The sequence below is a fragment of the Pteronotus mesoamericanus genome, unplaced genomic scaffold (assembly GCF_021234165.1).
Source record: "Pteronotus mesoamericanus isolate MK-2021 breed Mesoamerican mustached bat unplaced genomic scaffold, CSHL_Meso_final contig_98, whole genome shotgun sequence".
In the NCBI taxonomy this organism is placed as follows: domain Eukaryota; kingdom Metazoa; phylum Chordata; class Mammalia; order Chiroptera; family Mormoopidae; genus Pteronotus; species Pteronotus mesoamericanus.
This window is the reverse complement of record NW_026555295.1, coordinates 922,582-940,112: the sequence shown is the minus strand read 5'-3', so window position 1 is coordinate 940,112 and position 17,531 is coordinate 922,582. Positions and strand designations below refer to the sequence as shown.

At 48.8% G+C, this 17,531-nt stretch overlaps 1 protein-coding gene across 1 annotated transcript; it reads right to left on the bottom strand.

Moving 5' to 3' along the window:
- Positions 1 to 517: 517 nt before the first annotated feature.
- On the bottom strand, positions 518 to 9,415 carry NAGK (N-acetylglucosamine kinase). Its single transcript, XM_054586818.1, has 10 exons — positions 9,344 to 9,415; positions 7,558 to 7,642; positions 7,306 to 7,404; positions 6,359 to 6,500; positions 5,471 to 5,581; positions 4,642 to 4,754; positions 3,060 to 3,147; positions 1,957 to 2,054; positions 1,516 to 1,594; positions 518 to 842 (listed from the first exon to the last, which is right to left on the bottom strand). Exons 1-10 carry the CDS (start codon positions 9,370 to 9,372, stop codon positions 652 to 654), a joined length of 1,035 nt encoding a protein of 344 aa, XP_054442793.1. The 5' UTR covers positions 9,373 to 9,415; the 3' UTR covers positions 518 to 651.
- Between the last annotated feature and the right edge of the window lie 8,116 nt (positions 9,416 to 17,531).

Genomic DNA, 17,531 nt, shown 5'->3' with positions numbered 1-17,531 from the left:
GTATCTAGTTGGCCTTGGATCTCAGCCATCCTCGTAACCTCTCAACTCATTCATGCAGAAAAACTGCAGTATGTGTAGCTTACCCATAAGTACCAAATCCAGTGAGGTAAAAATTCTCCCAGATGAGATTTGCACCCTGTCCCCTAAATCTTACTTGGGACTAACAGGAGAAGGTGTGGCATATCTAAGGTTATTCTTGGTGATGTTTAGCATGGAGAACATTTAGTTCCACTGCAAATGTTCTGGCAGGGATCATTACCCACTTTGATAGAAAATCGAGGTCACAGGTTAACTGCAGCAGCAGCGTAAGTATGTTAACAAGGGGGAGGGGTGGCACACAGATAAATTATATGTTCAATTGCAAGGCAAACGGACTGTAATCCACAGACTGAACGCCTAGGGGAGGGGCTTTAAACTCTGGCCTGAAACCATTCCTGCACCCTCTGGGGATATGTGCAGGCAGGGACACTGAGAATGTACACAGCAAGTGTGCTTCACAACACAATCCAAATGGGGAGTGGGTAAAGTGCATTTATTTTCTTCTATATGTGTTTTTCTTTTTTAAAAAACAGGAAACGGAAAAAAGGGCCCCTCTCTCCCAGCACCCAATGTCCATTGGGCATGGAGGGGGTGGAGCCTAGGGCCAGCCCCCTAGGAGAAGGTATGAGAGTAGAAGGCAACAGCATTGGCACTGTAGTCCATCGGGAGGAGGTGCCCGATGTGCCTGGCCCCCAGGCTGGCCCCACCCAGGGCGGAGGAGTGCCTCAGTTTCATCAGGGTGAAGCTGGAGAAGGAGTTCTGAGCCTGGATCTCTCTGCCCTGGGTCAGCGCCAGAAGGAAGCCTGAAGGGAAAGAATGCAGAGGACAGAGATTAAGAGAAGACCAGCAGCCTGTGATAGGGACCAGGGTAGGGACAAAGGGGTTGGGGGGGGGGGGGGGGGGGGAGGCGGGGAAGACTAGGCCCAGGCCCCGAGGGATTTCTGTGGTCCTGGAGGGGCCCACATGCCAAATCCCCAACAGGTGGTGCCCCAGGGTACGGGGGAGGCCAGTACTGGAACCAGCTGCCCACCCAGCACCTGATGCCTGGAACTCCAAGGTAGTAACAGGGGTCTGAGGGCTACTTCAGAATGTCTAATGGAAACCACAGTTGCCCAAAACAAGGCAGCAAGGGCAAAGGCGGCACATTTCCTTCCTCTGGCTAGGACTGTGTTGACTAAGGATGTCACCACATGCTGGTCAGAAGCTCTCACTTTAAGTTAGTTTTGTCTTTAATTTTTAAAAAGTGATGCTTATTCATTAAATCCTATGGAAAAGAGTATCTTTTTAAGAGTTCAAAGGAGCTGGATGGGACCTAGTAAAAGTGCTCCCTGGCAGACCGAAGGTTGAGGGCCTTGAGCTGAGGCATCAGTGGCCTGTCCAGGCCTCAGGTCCCACATCCTCCCTGGAGCAGGCAGCTTTCCTGAGCCACCTCTTTGCCAGCACCATCCCTCACCCTTGCCCCCACACCTTACTCACCTTCTTTCAGTAGCTCCCAGCTCTTCCACACAGACCCCACACACAGGATGGGGAGACCCATCTCCCCTTTGAATAAGACCTGGGCAGAGAGCAGAAGTGGATAGTGGGAGTGACCATGCCTCTCCAATGCTGAAGGGGTAGTTTCTTAAGACCAGCGCTCCCTATCCCACTTACACTCCCTCTAGTTGAGAACCAGAAGTGAACTCAAGGGGAAAAAAGGAAAGAAAATAGGGAAATACATCAAGACAAGGGAGAGGGGGGAAAGGAAAAGACATTGAACAATAGAGGAAGAAACAAGGAGAGGAAAATGGGCATAAACATGACTGAAAGGAGGAGCACATGTACCACATGTAAAACAATTGATGGGCAGTGTCACCCCTCATGGGAAAGGGCCAAAACTGGCCCAGCAGCTCCCAGTCTTCATTGCCCACCTCAACTCACCGGATCAATCTCAGGCAACACGGCCACAACGTGTCTGCCCAGCATCTCCCCCGCCTTCCTGAAGATATAACGGGAAAGGGGATCTCCTTGCTGAGCACCTGGCGTGGGGAAGAGGGAAGGGATTGGTGAGTTCCTAGGAAGCCACCAGTGCCCAGGTGTCCTCACTCTCTGGTGCACGGCAGCCAGAGAGAAGGTTGAGGGCCTTGAGCTGAGGCAAACAGCTAGGTCTCAATCAGGAATAGATGCCCACCTCAAAGCATGTGGGTAAAAGTAAGTCTCCACAGCTGCCACTCTACCCTTACCTCCCCCACCCCCACCAGGCACTTCTACCCTAGCAGGGGTGTCCTGTATGGAGGTGGCTTGTTCCATGCACTTGAGAAGGGAAACTCCCCCACCAGTGCAGCACACTGGCATCTATCTGGTTCATACACCAGCTTACACAGGGTTACTGAGTTCTGCCCTTGAGGGTCTAGGGACTCAGGGCCATACTTGAGCACCTAGCTGGTGTTCCTGTTGGGGACCCCTGTCCACCTTCAACAATCTGCTGTTGGTCAGCCCCTTCCCAGCTCTGCTCTGAAGGGGCCTCAGTCCAGGAGGACTTAAAAGGACCCTCCAATGCCCTGAGTCTGCAAGAATCCAAATGAAGGGAGTATGGGCCATACAGTGGAGAAAGAGTAGTGTGCAATCAAGCAAGCTTTTCCTGACACCCAACCAAATATGCCTAACCTCTCCAGGATCCCCTAGTTCTTTGGGTATTATTGGTTTAAAAAAAAAAAGTTAACAGATTTGCCCAAAGGACAACTGCTTCATAGGTTTATCAGACACAGACATATAGCCCGCACAAGCCACAAGAGCTGTCAAGAAGTGGAACATAGGTAGTATAAAACAACTGTCAATACAACCTGTGTGTCCTGCTTCCACCTCAAGGCCCACCAAAACCAAGGCCCATGGTAGTAGAGAACGGAGGTCACTTGGTCAAGGGGAGATTGACCTGGCTTCCAGTCCCCTCCCTATCTGAACCTTACTCTACTACGCCACCCCCTTCCCATCTGGGAGGTCTTCGGGGAAGAAAGCCAGATAAAACCCTGCCCCACCTCCAGTACCTTCTGCAATTTTCCGGCAAAACCCAGCAAACCTGCATTTATCAAAGTCCCTATACAGATGTACAAGGAGTCCTAGCCGATCTGGCACCTGGGAGGCAGAGAAAGGCACAAGACAGTCACCAGGAGCAAAGGAAAATTGCCAGTCAGTCCACCCAAGCTGGCCTTCCTGATGTCTCTACTGTTCGAAAAGCTTGGATAATGTTTGGTGTTTTTTTTTTTTCAGCTCTAGAGAGTACAAGGATTTGCAATTTCCCATTTGAGAAAAGTTGTTTCCCCCAACAAGAACTCCATTGCTCCTTACAGGTTAGTTTGGACAGAGCACAGATCTCTGCTCACCAAAGTGTGTTCTGTAGTTCCTTGAGGTTCTCTTGAAAAGGTTTCTTTGGTCAAAGGAATATAAGGACTATTGCACATTATACCTCTCCTTAAAGATTCACAATGCACATGTGCAAGCTAAAGACTCCAAGAAGCCCTGAACCAAGAAATCTTTATGTTTCCCCTAAATTTACTTGACCACAGAAGGTCCTTCCTCCATCCCAACAAACTTACACACTAGTAACACCTGTGAAGGTCCTGAGGAACCAGTGATTCATTTCCCAGATCCATTACTAAGGTGGAAGAAGGGGGTGGCTAACTTTGAGCACCTATAGCAATGTAATAATAAGCATGTTATACAGACTATCTCATTTACTCTTTGTAATGACCTTATAATAATGACCAAAGGATAAGAGAGGGAATGTTGGACATATCACTGTGGGTTAGAACCAATTTGCTGAGTCAGGATACCTTAACTCCCCTTCCTACAGCAGCTGCTAGAGGAGGTGATTTCTCTCCCTGTTCCTCAGCTTGGCCCAGGCCAGTTGACTATAATCATCAAGCCCTGAGTCTTGAGAATACAGGTCCTACTTCCTAACATTTCTAATCTCCTTCCCTGGCCCCAGCCCCAACTCACCTAAGTAACCCTCATTCAGAGAGATGTCCATCACATAAACATTCACTTCCTTCTCCCCTTCCCACCTTTTACTTCTGGCTCATATCAGAAAGCTGTTTCCAAACCCACTACAAATAATCATGGCTCAGAGAAGAGAGAAAGTCAATCCCCTATACCCTGGGTAGGAGGCTGCACCTCCCTAAGAACTCTCCCCGTCCACCTCCTAGTTGGCTCTCCTCCCTGACCGTTACAGGCCAGAAGCAGCTAACTGCCTAACACATCTGTTCAGACTTTGGCTGCTGTCTCTGTGTCTATGAGCACTGCTTCCTGATTTTACTCTGCAATTTTCACTCCAGCTTAGAATGTCATCTGCCTTCACCTCCCAGCAGGGTCCAGCTGCCCAAGAATAAAATCTGGCTAACCATTTGTCCCCAGCCTGCCTCGCCCTCATCCCTGATACCCTCCTGGCATGCACCACCTGTATCATTCTGAATCTTGTCCTCACCTGACTTCTCCAGCCTCCAGCTCTGACCCATGACTCACCCCAACTTTCCTTTAGCTCACCCGGTCTCTCCCCTGCATTCATGGCTGCTCAGTCTCCCACCGCCCTATCCCAGGTGTGCATGTTTATTGGGGGCAGGAGGGAAATACCTGGAAATAGCTGAACATGGCCTGTTTGACATAGCCAATGTCATGAGGAGCTGCCTCTAGGTTGTCGATGGAATCAAACACTATTTTCACTGCTTGGTGTGCAATCCAGTAGGCTGTGGAGAGGAGAGAAAGCTAGGAGATGGGGCAATTTCCCTGAGCTCACATGGAAGAAAACTCAGACCTAGACAGGGTTAGTGATCACCTTGTATATTACAGCAAATTAGGTGTCCCAATTCCCAGCCTGCAGGCCTCGAATTAAACTGTATCTGACTGATCCACATAAGGGAAAGCTGGAGGGGGAAGACAGAACAGGTGACGCTATGTCACACCGGCTGCTACCCAAAACTAAAGACAAGGTCAGTCAGTTGTCACACAAATCACTGGATCACTGATGAACTGGACCCCAAGGACTCCTATGAAAACGTACATGTGCTGCCTATAGAGGTGACAACAGGAAAAGCTTCTATACCCCTTTCCCACCAGCAGACTCGTGCAGCATCTCCTGGCTTCTACTGCCTTAACCTTCAGAGTGTCAGTTCCTCCCCAGGGCCCCAGAAGTCAACTCAGGTGGTCAGCAGGTATTATGCTGAGGCATGAACCTGAATCCTGGGTGCAAATCACTGCTGAAGAGCAAGGCCAGCCACTTGTCCAGCATTTGCATCTCTATGATCTCTCAGTCATTATTTTGTACTCAGGACCATCAGATTCAGGAACTGTCCCCAGAAATTTCCAAGAAGTCAGCAGGCTGAGGGCAAGGGAGAGAAGATGGAGAGCTGCAGAAAGGGAAGGGTCCAGGACCCTGAGCCAGGCCCTGTCGGCATGAGCTCACCTGAGCCCTCGTCCCCCATCATGTGGCCCCAGCCGCCGCAGCCACTCTCAGAGCCATCGGGGTTGATGAGCCTGCAGTTGGAGCCTGTCCCAGAGATGAGCACGATCCCACCTGGGGAAAGGGCACAGGAGGCTCAGTGTGCCCTGCACAGGTGAGCACACAGCTTCCGAGGACAGGACAGAAACCCACCCCGGATCAAGGAATCACCACCCAGCCTCGCAGAGAAAATTGAGCTAGCTAGTGTCCTGCTGAAGGTAGGGGGTCTGGCTCTCAGAGAAACTCCGATCACATACACCCCGCCTCTGGGGGAAAGAGAGGAATATGAGCCTACGTCTCCTTGCCCAGTCAGCCTTCAAGTGACTGCCTGCTTTACTGGATACCCAGTAGGTGCCATGGATGGTACTAGGCCCTATTCAGTGATACTCAATACTCTAAACCACCTTATCAATACAATTACCCCCATTTCATAGATAAGGAAATTGAAACTGAGAGTTCTGTAACTTCTCCAAGACGATGCAGCTGGGAAAACAGGAACTGATATTCAAATGCCAATCTTGTGATACCAATGCTTTGTACACTCCAATCAGTGCTCCTCCCACTTGCTTCTCAGCACTTAATGCCTTCCTCAGTCAGCCTCAAGACCTCCTTCCTTTGGGATGGAACCTTAAGTCTGACTCCACTCCTTGCTTCTCACTAAGATGCCCCCTTGCCCTCCCTACTGTCCAGTCCTTACTCTGGCAGGGACTTAAGCTAACTAAAAAGGGTGGGGGGGCGGGGTTGATGGAGGTTGACTTCCAGATATTTGCAAGACAAGTTCTGCAAGGTACATCTAAGGAGCTTTCCCAAGAAAAACAGTTCTCAACCTCACCCCTCCCTCCACCTCCTCACCATCCGGGGTGGCTGTGGCGATGGAGCCAGCGGCGTCGGTGGTGATTAAGTAGCTTTCACTCAGGTAGGGAAATTGGTCCCTCAGCTCCTCCATCAGGATCCTCACCGCGTCCTCCTGCTCCCCACCGCTCAGGGATAGGCCCTAAGCCAGCGGGGAGGTGAGCAAGCGAGCAGGGCCTCAGACCCAGCTCCTTTCTCCACCCCCGCCCCTCCTGCTGTCTGCCCCCTGCTCTCTACATCTGGGCCCTGCTTATCCAGCCCCAGTCCTCCTTTTACCCCACGTGATGACCCTCGGAAGGCTGTGGCTGTAAAAAGCTGGGCTGGAAACTGACAGAGTTTCAACAATGCCAAGTTTCGGACTTAGGACACCAACAGTGCCATTATCAGAAAAATTAGGCAGAGGAGCACATTGAAGAGAGAGAAGCTTGGCCTGGAATAAACGGGGTTTGGCTGTGCCTGCAGAACATCTCACTGAGGCCATGTCCAGGGAGTAGCCAGAGCTACAACAACGTGGAAGAAAGGCCTGAGCTGGGAGTAACAGTGAGCATTTTAATGAGTGCTTATGGGTCAGGGTCTCTGCTAATCACTTCAGGATGTGAAATGTCATTTTACTGTGCCAGCAACTCTGAGGTAGCTACTGTTATCTGCACTTTCCAAAGGAGGAAACTGAGGTTTAGAAAAGGTATGTAATCTGCTTAGGGTCACACAGATATTGACTGACAAACCAAGATTTAAGTGACTTTCCAAAGCTCTGTGCTTTTCCAATTGCTGTGACCCGCAGGTGACAATTGAAGCCACAAGGATAGACAGATCATGTAAGTTTCTAGACCAGAGACCATGCCCCCAAGGTCTTTCCCTCTGCAGTGAAAGTCTTCAGACTCATTTAGTTCAAACTTGCTTTTTCCATGTTGCTGTAACTTAATTCCCAGCCTCTACCCCAGACTCACCAAGCTTCGTAGAGGTACCAGAGGATCGACCCCTGCTTTCCGTTTGGCCCTGTTCACCATCTCGTTGATCCTCTCCACACACTTGTCTGTCCCGATCAGCTAGCCCAATCAAGGGAATGAGGAGTTACAAAGGCCTGCACCACCTTTGCTACCCCTACAGACTGCTATATGAGCCCCAAGCCACCACCTCAACAGGATCACAGCATATAAAACCACAACCAAGCCCCCTGGTCCCCTCATTGTGGCCTTTACCCAGTGGTTTGTGCTGAGTCCATCCGCTTCTGCCAGGATCTGCCCATCCTCTGAGAGTAAAAGGACCTTGGACCGTGTTCCTCCCCTACAGAACACAAGGGGGCACTCAGTCTTGCTCAGAAAAACCTGAAGGAGAGCTAAGCTTGTGCAATCCTTGTCACAGAGCCCAGTGTGGCAGAGCCTGTTTCAGCAAACCCAGTCGCCATTCCCAAACCCACCTCTGTGGTTCAGTGTTTGCTGTGCTGGTGGACAGCTTCCCTTAGGGATGTCCTACTTATCCTGCAAGGCCCTACGTATACATCAGCTAGTCCCTGAAACCTCTGATGTGTGGTCCACCCACATAGCAGCATTAGTTAACCCTCAGTGCCCCAAAAACTTTTAAGGATTCCTCTCTATTAAGAGTGTATTTAGTTGTTTTCCTGTCTACAAGCTCCAGATTATTTATCCATCTCAGGAGTAGCACAGGCTACACTCAGTAAATGTGATTAAAGAGAATGGCGTCTCTCTCTGCTTCTCACAAAAGCGAAAGGCTGCCTTTCAAGATCCAGTTCCAGCTGCCAAGGTCTCCAAGACACTCTTGTGAGAAACACTGACCAGATGGCAGGGAGACTTTATATCCACTTAAGCAACTAAACAGTCAAATGCTTACTACTGGGGAAACCGGTAGTTTGGAGGGAGGTCTGTGGTGGTGTGATGAATGTTTCTTTACTGATCAGTACTTTTAGTAATAATCAGAAGAGGGCACTGAAAACCTGATGACCAAACTGAAAAATGGCAAGTTTCAAGGGTTAGTTAATGCATGAGATTCAACACCACAGACCTACATACATATAACAGGGATGAATGCAGACTCCTGTACTTAATTGTTTTTTTTAAAGGGCAATAGTTACAAGATGGGGAGATGAACCTTAACAATGCATGTGAAAAAAAGACGGTGGGGTCCGTGAGTCAGCAGTGAGATGTGGCTGCCATAGAAGTAATCCAATCTCAGTTTCAAAAGTGCCCTGGCTGAGGCAGCAGCAACCTCTAATATGCCCTGATTTGACAAACCCAGATTCATAGACCGTTGTCACTGGCAGGGGACTTGGTAATCATCTTCATCTCTCCTCTCACTTTATACACATGTGGTAACCGAAGCCTATGCGCCGAGCAAAAGTCTTGCCGTATTCATACCGAGGGGAAGAGCTACTACAAAAAGTCCAGTAGACAAGCTCTTCGCAGGGAAAATGAAAGAATGACTGGGTTCTACCTAGGGTGAGAAGCCTGGAGTGCTGACAAGAATGAAAGGGTTTCAGGGATCGGGACGGGCTCGAAGCTGCTCCAGCTCCCAGATACCCTCCAGCAAAGACCTTTGTCCCGGCTTCCACCACACTCCCTTTCCCCACCCTCCAGTCCAGCAACTTCACACCTGACACCTGTTCTACAAAACTCTCTGGGGTCAGGAATGGAGAAAAGGAGCATCTCCAGCGGGGAACAGAGGAGCGGGTCGTTCTTGGGGAAAAGGGGCGTGGTTCCGCTGTGAAACACAAAGGACCCCCCTGGGGTGTGGCCGTGGCGCACACAGAGCCCCTGCAAGGCACACATCCGCGCGCGCAGAGGCACCGTGCGCGTGCACAGAACCCTGCTCCGTAAGGCCCCGCAGCCCAAAAGCCCGAAGTGACCGGACTCGGAGGCAGGAGGCCACCAGCCTGCCCACGACCTTCTTTCTACCCGCCCTCGGACAGGGGTAGGCCCAAGCCGCTTCCAGGACGCCCCTCCCGGACTCCCTCAGTCGGGCCGGACTCACCCCTCTACACCCCCGTAGAGCGCGGCCATTCTGATGCTACCGCTGCCGCTGATGCCGCCGCAAGGTTCCCTCCCGCTGGTGCTACCCTCCCTCCCGCCCTACCACTCGGCACCGCCCCGCGTCACGTGAACGGCGGCGCGGACCAGCTGACTCCGAGTGCGCGCGCGCGGGGGGCGTGGCATGGCTCAGCGAGCAGCTGCTTGCCCCAGGCTGTTAGAGCTGGGGCGGTCTCCAGGACTGGATGACTGCTCCCGTCAGCGGCCACTCGGAGCTCCGCCAGTCCTTCCCCACCTCCTGGCCCCTGTTTCCGGAGGTAGACACCAGATCCGGAGCGGAGGTGCCAGAAACGGGTGTCTGTCACAGACCTGCTGAACACGTTCCCCGTGCTGCCCGCCCCTCAGCACCCGGAAGTTGCTGGTAGCCTGGCCTAGCGCGTGCGCACTGCTTTTGAGCCACGTAGACTGTTAAAAGAGATATGCAAACACCCCTCTCGAGGTTTTGGGGTGGGGTGCGTACATAAGCCAGGGGCGTCGCAGAACCTCAAAAAATTGTTGTAACGTTCAACCCAGTACCTACCTGGCTATGGGAAAAGTCACACGTGCACGCAAATGCCCACGCAGACTTTCTTTACGCCGCACTATGGCCAGGAGTGTAGAGAAGCGGGCTGGGGAAGGAGAAAAGCCCTGGGGACTGCCCTTGTCCTTGGCCCAGAGAAGGGGTGTTTAGCTTTTTTTACCCACTCAGTTTAGTTTGGTGGGGGGGAGGTTTGAGGAAAAGAGTGAAGACAGAGAATATGTAAACGAGTCATTTTAACCAAGCTGTATAATTATTAATATTACGAAGGTTGAGGCATAAGAAAAGAGTTCGTTCTTATTCTAACTGCCCTGGGAACTGAAACTTTTTTGAATTTTGGAGTCCTGTATTAATGCCTGGATATACATCTGGACTCTCAGGTAACCGTCTAATGACCTCCTGAAGAACTCGCATGCATATCCACCCGACTTCGATTATCCAGACCAATGGGTGTGACCAGACCTCCTGACACTCATTTTCTACGCCACCTGGCATCCAGCATCCTGACTGCCTGACATCTGTCTGATAACCGTCCTGGACCAATCCTAGGGCTAAGAATGCAGGACTGATAATTTTCAAGAATATATTTTTTACTGTAAGAACTTTTGACTTTTCTTCTTTGGAACGCTTCTGGGCTTTTGCCCACGTTCCAGGTTTGCAAACTCCAAGACCCTTGAATAAATCTCTATAATTTATTTCTAGCAAAGCCTCCAGGCTCTTTTTGAGTTGATTTGACAAGGTATTTGTGGAAACTAGACTACCAGGCAAGCTAGCATATACAACTTTACAAGCCTTTTTAATTGCCCTCTGGCCACCACCCTGCCTAGGAGAAAACAACTAGCCAGGTCTGGAAGTCAAGCTGGGGCTTCTGCTGGTGGTTCTGGGTTAGTGATGGGGCAGCTTCACTGGTCAGGAAGATAGTCAGCTGCCCTTGGCCTCTCTTTGGAAACATTAGCCTAGGGACTAGTCCTTCACAGGGCAGTTCTCAAGATGGCCTGTTCCCTGTTCTGTCCACCACCCCATACCCCTATGTGTCTGCTATCTTCTTATAGAGAAATCCTGCCCTAGGAACCTCTTTTCCTGATAGCCATCTGGGTCTGGTTATGCTTTGGTGTAAACATTTGGCATGTATATGTTTTTTAAACTAGAAGAGAGGAGTCTTTGCTTCATTTCTCATTTATTTGGAATGCTGAAACACTTCAATGTCACCCCAAAGAGTAATTAAAAAGTTAAGTCACTACATCATAGAACATATCAGAGAAAGAAGTAAGATTTTTTTAACACCCACTTACATCATTTACATCCATAGCACATCAGAGCTGAGGGTGCTTGATCCAGCACACATACATTTTTAGAATAATGGTGCCAACAGATTATGGGGGCATTAAACTGACCATGATCTTTTAAGGCAAGAGATTGTAGGTGGATTTTGAAAGAACCGTGCCTTTATATGCACTAGTGCAACGAGTCTTGAGACATGTATGGATGGTAACATTCAAGTTTCCTTTTCTGTTGCTTGTTTAGAAAAGGAAGCAAAAGAGGAAGTGTCAGCCTTGAACACAAGGATTGAGTTCACCATTTACTAGCTGATAACTTAAGGCAAATTATACATAATTGCTGCTACTTCTGCTCATCTCCAAAATGGACATGGTAAATATCTGCCTAGTCAGCCCAAGATGGGATTTAAATATCAAGAGTTTTGGAAACTATTAAGCACTACAAAGATCTTTAATTTTTACATACTTTCTTAATTAGCGTGTGCTGTCCAGCACAGCAGCCATGTGTGCCTACGAAAGCACTTGAAACTTGGCTAGTCCAAATGAGATGTGCTGTACATGTAAAATACAGGATTTCAAAGATGTGGTGCCAACAGAGACTGTAAAAACAGCAGCAATAATTTTATATGAATTACATATTGAAATGATAATACTCTAGAGATAGTGGGTTAAAATTGTATATTATTAAAATTAATTTTGCCAGGCCGATCTTATCTCTTTTAAGTATACTACTAGAAAATTTTAGATTATACATGTGATGCATATTTGTGGTTCACACATTTCTATTGTACAGTGGTGCTCTATGCCTTGTCTCCTATCCATCCAGACCAGAATATTTTAGAGTCACTGAGTGCCTGTTTATAACATAGGTAATGGCATAGGACAGATTTAACAAAGAAATGTCACTAAAAGATCAATAATAATACTGTGATATACACTATAATCCTCTTTTATATACTTATATCTCATTTGATTGTTCTAACAACACTATGAGTATAACAGAGATTTCTAACTACATATTACAAGTGAGGAAACAAAGGCTCTGACATCAAAGTAATTAGCCAAGGCTCACACAGGTAATAGTTGTTGCTGGTTACGGGTTTGAGTAGTTACTTAATGGGAAAAAAATAAACCTGTTGCCATGCAGACTAGTGTTAACCTCTATATAGCCTTGTAAGAGTTTAATGCCCCCTTTGCACCTGGCGTGCAGCATCCCAGCAGCTGCTCCTGTGTTGCTCACGAAGTTAGGAAAGTCCTTTAAGAGTCTAGAAGTGAAAGTCATGTTCTCTGTCTTCTCTACTTTGTCCTCATGGCGCCAGGGAGGCCATCTTTCCATGGTGGGTAGGGGAACGGGTAAGAGGCACAATGGAAAAACACTTCCCTTCCAAATCTGCTTATGGTTTTGGAGCCGAGGACTTCAGCGGGATATGTGGACTTGGTTCATGAGAGCACGACCACATCTGTTTTTACTCATCATTGTATTTCCAGGGCTAACTTCAGTATGGGGCATATGACAGAAGGTCCACAAATAATTTTGAGAGTGCTTATAAACTATAAAGCACTGTACCACAAACACAAGAGGTAGTAAATGCCCCACTGTGAACTAAAGAAGATAGCTAGCAGACTTTGTATCAGAAATGATTTGCTGCCCAGACCAGGGAGCGAAAGATGTTTGAAGAAAACAGAATTGAAAAATTAAACTGGGGAAGCAGGATTTGGAAAAGTGGTTAGTTTACCTCAAACGGATCTAGCCGTAGTCTGACCTGCGTGGGGAAGTTGCCAGTACATGTACGACCTCAGTGCTGTGCTTTAGGATAATTAATCTGGCAGGTTTATTATAGCAAGACAAATGGGAGGAAAGTGCCTGGAACAGGGAGACATTTAGAAAGCTGGGGCAAGGGCCCAGGCAAGAAATAAACAAGGAAGTAATAAGGGACAGGGAAGAGCAGGAGTCATGGGAAGGGAGCCAAGTGGAGAGTCACGTTGACCTCTTGCTCTGTTGATCTGGGATGAGGGCAGAGACCGGCTGGAGTTGGCTTCCCCACAATTAAAGAGGCAGGAGTGAGGGGCTGTCTTACTAAGTTAAAGGGTAGAGTGGGTTTCTGGGGCTGGTGATTGGCAAGGGAAGGGCTTTCCCAGACCTGCAGGACTGCCCAGAGTAACCCAGAAAGGGCAGGAGTTGCATGGGGGCCCCAGAGTCTAGAAGCAGCTATAGATCATTGACTGTAAACAGTCTGCCCTTCAAGTCTCCTCTGCCTTGAGCCAAAGTGGTTCTGAAAGGTGTGCAGCCTTATGCAAGCAACCCCAGAAAATCAGGTTGGTTTATTTCCTCTTCCTGAGCGTGTAGGTGTCTGTGTGTGCATTTATCGATATATGCATGTTTTGGCTTGCATCGATTTACATGTAGATGTACATGTGTTTATACATTTGAACTTGTCTTTGTACATTTCTAAGTAATTAAATGTGTCTACAAGTGTATGTATTTGAAATAATATTTTTGCGCATCTTTCTGTACTAGTGTATGTACAGAATTAGAATTTAGAATTTCAATTCTGGGCACACTTGAGCAGATGCACAGATGTATAAATGTAACTTTGCGGCATTGTGCCAGAGCTGGCTTACATTAGCTCACCTTTGTCAGCATCTTTCTAACATCCATTCAGAGATGTCAGGTTGGTAGCTCAAAACTGCCATGGTGGGAGTATTTACAACACAGAAATCATCAACTGCTACAAATCAGGTTGTTGACTGTTTTTGCAGAAAGCTGACTGTTAAACATGTACCAGCACACACTGGGCAGATGTTGTACGGATGTGAGAAGGGCCATGGTTGTGTCTATCCGTGTAGAAGTACAATATGAAAGTGAATACCTGTGTAGCAAGTCCAATTTTTTATAGACCACAAACTCAGGGTGCAAAAAGGCAATGATTTTCTTACAACTAAACTGAATTCCTGTCTCAATCCCCCACTCCTGGTCTAATCACTTATAGATGAATTCAGTCATTTCAGGTTCCAACTTAGATTGAACACACCCTCCTCTTGCCTCCCAGGTTTGCGTCTGAGGGCGAAGGTTAAACAGCCCTGCAGCACTGGGGAGGGGCGGCTCCAGGCAATTGCTGAGACGGGCAGTTTTCCCATCAGGGCCTTCACTCATCTGCTTCCAGGCTCCTGACATCTCTTGAGAGTCCCTAGGGCCCATAAAACCTCCAGTGGCTCAGTCCACACTGCCATTTGGGGAACCTGTGCCCTTCTCAAGTATTGGGGAAAGGCAATTATGTTTCCTTCCTTCCAGGCTCCTGGACTCACCCTCCAGGCTGTTGTCTCCAGGAATCTGAAAAAAAGGATAAGGAGCATCACATAACCAATTACATAACACCGTATAGACAAACTGTATACTGATTTTATAAAAGCCAAAATTCCCAGAGTTCAGAGGCCTCAGAGAGGACCAAGCTGGGGTTTGAATCCAGTTCTCCTTGACTCTAAAACCTTTCCACCCTTTCAGAACACACCAAGTCTCTGTGGATTACAGGCACTTGGCACATGCTTTTGGTAATGATGGGTTAGACCACTGGTGCTCAGATAATCAGAGAATTCCCAATTCTACCACCTGTCACCTCTGCCAACACTGTGGTACAGCAAGAAACCCAGAAATGAGTGCATGAAGGGAGGGCAGTGAGGCTGAGCCTCCTCTAAGAAGTCTGTGACACATAAAGCCAGCAGGATACATTTCACGGACTTCCACTGCCAAGTGTGTCCCATTTTATATCACAGTTTGTTCTTTGGTGCCTAGCTAGAGCCGAGGACAGATTACTTCCTGAGCGACCAACATTCTATATCTCAGGAGAGAGGGGCAAAGGACTCAGGGTAGGGTGGGTTCTGCAGACCAGACCCAAGTTCAGCGGCTTCCAGAACAGGCTTCCTCTGAAAGTGGCCCTGAGAAGTCCCCCATAAGTGTGGGGTGGGGAGCTGGGGTGGGGGTGAGATGGGGGTGAGGGGACAGAGGTGTAGAGAGGGAGCCTCATCTCTCCCAGACTCCTGTCTTTCCCATTAGCAAATTTGGGAAACCCAGAGTCCCCCTTTCATAAAATTACATTCCTTTTTTAAAAATAAGTAATTGTAGTTTTTATTGAGACAGTTGCAGATTCACGTGAAGTTGTAAGAAATACTGTAGAGAGACGTGGCTGCTGTGGCTCAGTGGATTGAGCACCGGCCTGTGAACCAAAAAGTCACCAGTTGGATTCCCAGTCAGGGCACAGGCCTAGGTTGTGAGCCAGGTCCCCAGTAGGGAACATGCGAGAGGCAACCATGCATTAATGTTTCTCTCTCTTTCTCCCTGCCTTCCACTCTGTCTAAAAATAAATAAATAAAATCTTAAGGAAAGAAAGGAAATATTGCAGAGAGATCACATTTTCCTCCAATATCACAACTCAGATATTGACATAGACACAATCCATCAATCTTTCCAATTTCCCCCTGTTTTACCTGTACCCATTTTCACAAGTGTGTGCGTTTGTGTGTGTGTGTGCATGTGCGCATGTGTGTATAGTCCTGTACAGTTTTATTATATGTGTAGGTCTGGGTATCCACCACCTCAGTCATGATACAGAACAGTCACATATCCACACGGATCCCTCAAGTTGCCCTTGTAAACCCACACTCCCTCCCTCTCCCCACCCCACCCCTGACCCCTGGCAACCACTAATTTGTTCTCCATTCACAAAATTTTGTCATTTCAAGAATGCGATGCAAATGGAACTACATAGCATGCACCCTTTTTTCAGCAGCATAATTCCCTGGAGTTTCATCAAAGTTGTGGCATGTCTTAAAGTCACTTTTCATTTCTGAGTAGTATTCCATGATGTGAATATAGTGTATTTCTTTCTAGTAAAATATTTCACACTACAAAAATCTATGTAATGTACATAAAGGTTATAATGTTGTGGCTTCTTCTCTCCGAACGCTGGAGCCTCACAGAAAAACCTGAGAAATAAGAAGAAACTTGGGCCCGGGTCAGGTTGCTCAGTTGGTTGGAGTGTCCTGTGCACCAAAAGGTTTTGGGTTCGATCCCTGGTTGGAGCACACATGGGAGGCAACCGATAGATGTTTCTCTCTCTCTCTCTCTCCCCCCCCCTTCCTCCCTAATTCCTCTCTCTCTCTCTAAAATCAATAAAGCTATCCTTGGTGAGGATTTTAAAAGAGGAAGAAACTCCATGGCACCAACCTTCGAGTCCTTGCAGATAAGTATCCTTCCACAGGCCTGGAGGGACTATCCACTGGGAAAGGGGCCGATGAGAATCCAGCATCCTGGGCCTGCGGGGTGGGGACCCTAAGGAGAGAGGAGGTACATCATGCCTTAGATCAGACAAGTGCCTGCCTAGGCTAGGGCCTCACTTTTATGCTCAGACCTCTGGTGGGGAGGAGCTGGAGCAGATGGCTGCTACTAGGGGCTGGGCAGGGACTCCTCTCAGAGCAGGTCACCACCTGCTCCAGCACCAGCTGCTACCCAGGGAAGGGACAAGTACAAGGGCAGTTCCAGAATCACATAGGTCTCTTCCAGGAGGACTCCTGGAAAAGGTGGGAATCCAGGACAGACACCTCTGGGGCTTTCTCTCCTGGAGCTGAGGCTGCTTAGGACCCCCTCAGCAAGCATTACATGTCTGCCTTTAGGCATATGGTAAGCAGCCCAAGCCTTGGATTGGGTCGGGGCCTCTGGGAGAGGCCGTTCTAAAAGAAGGGACAGTCCCTGGAGCCTGGGGAAGGGAGGGGAGAAAGGGAAGCAGAAGCTGGGAAATTTGCTCCAGGGCAGGCAGCTGTCCCCCGAGGCACTGCCACTTTGTACCAAGTACCTAAAAGACACCCCTACCTCCTGAGCTCTCTCCTCCTACAGTGTTGAGGGTTTGTGGCCCAACTTATCCATTCCAGCAGCCTCAGCTGCATTTTTGTGTGAGAGAGGACCTGCCACCGCTGGGCCTGACTCTCTCAGGACCCTCCTAAGGCTGAGCCCTCACTGAAACCCAGGAGTGGGGAGGTGGGAGAGAGGGGCTGGGAGCAGCACCCAGTGCACCAGCCTCTGAGCATCTCCACATGGGGCTTGACCAGGCTGGGGTGGGCACACAGGGGTCTCACTGCCTGGCTGGGAGGCAAGGTGTTAGCTCCGGGCAAGTTCACTAAGACGCCCAGAAGTCATGAGGAGGCAGAAAATGAGTACAATGAGGACAGGACTCTGGGCACGAACAGAAGACCAGGGAAGACAGGGGTTAGAATGGGCTGGAGCACTCAGGTAGGCTCCCTGGAGGAGAGGTGTTCAGTGGGTCTTGAAAGACTGGTAGGAACTGGAT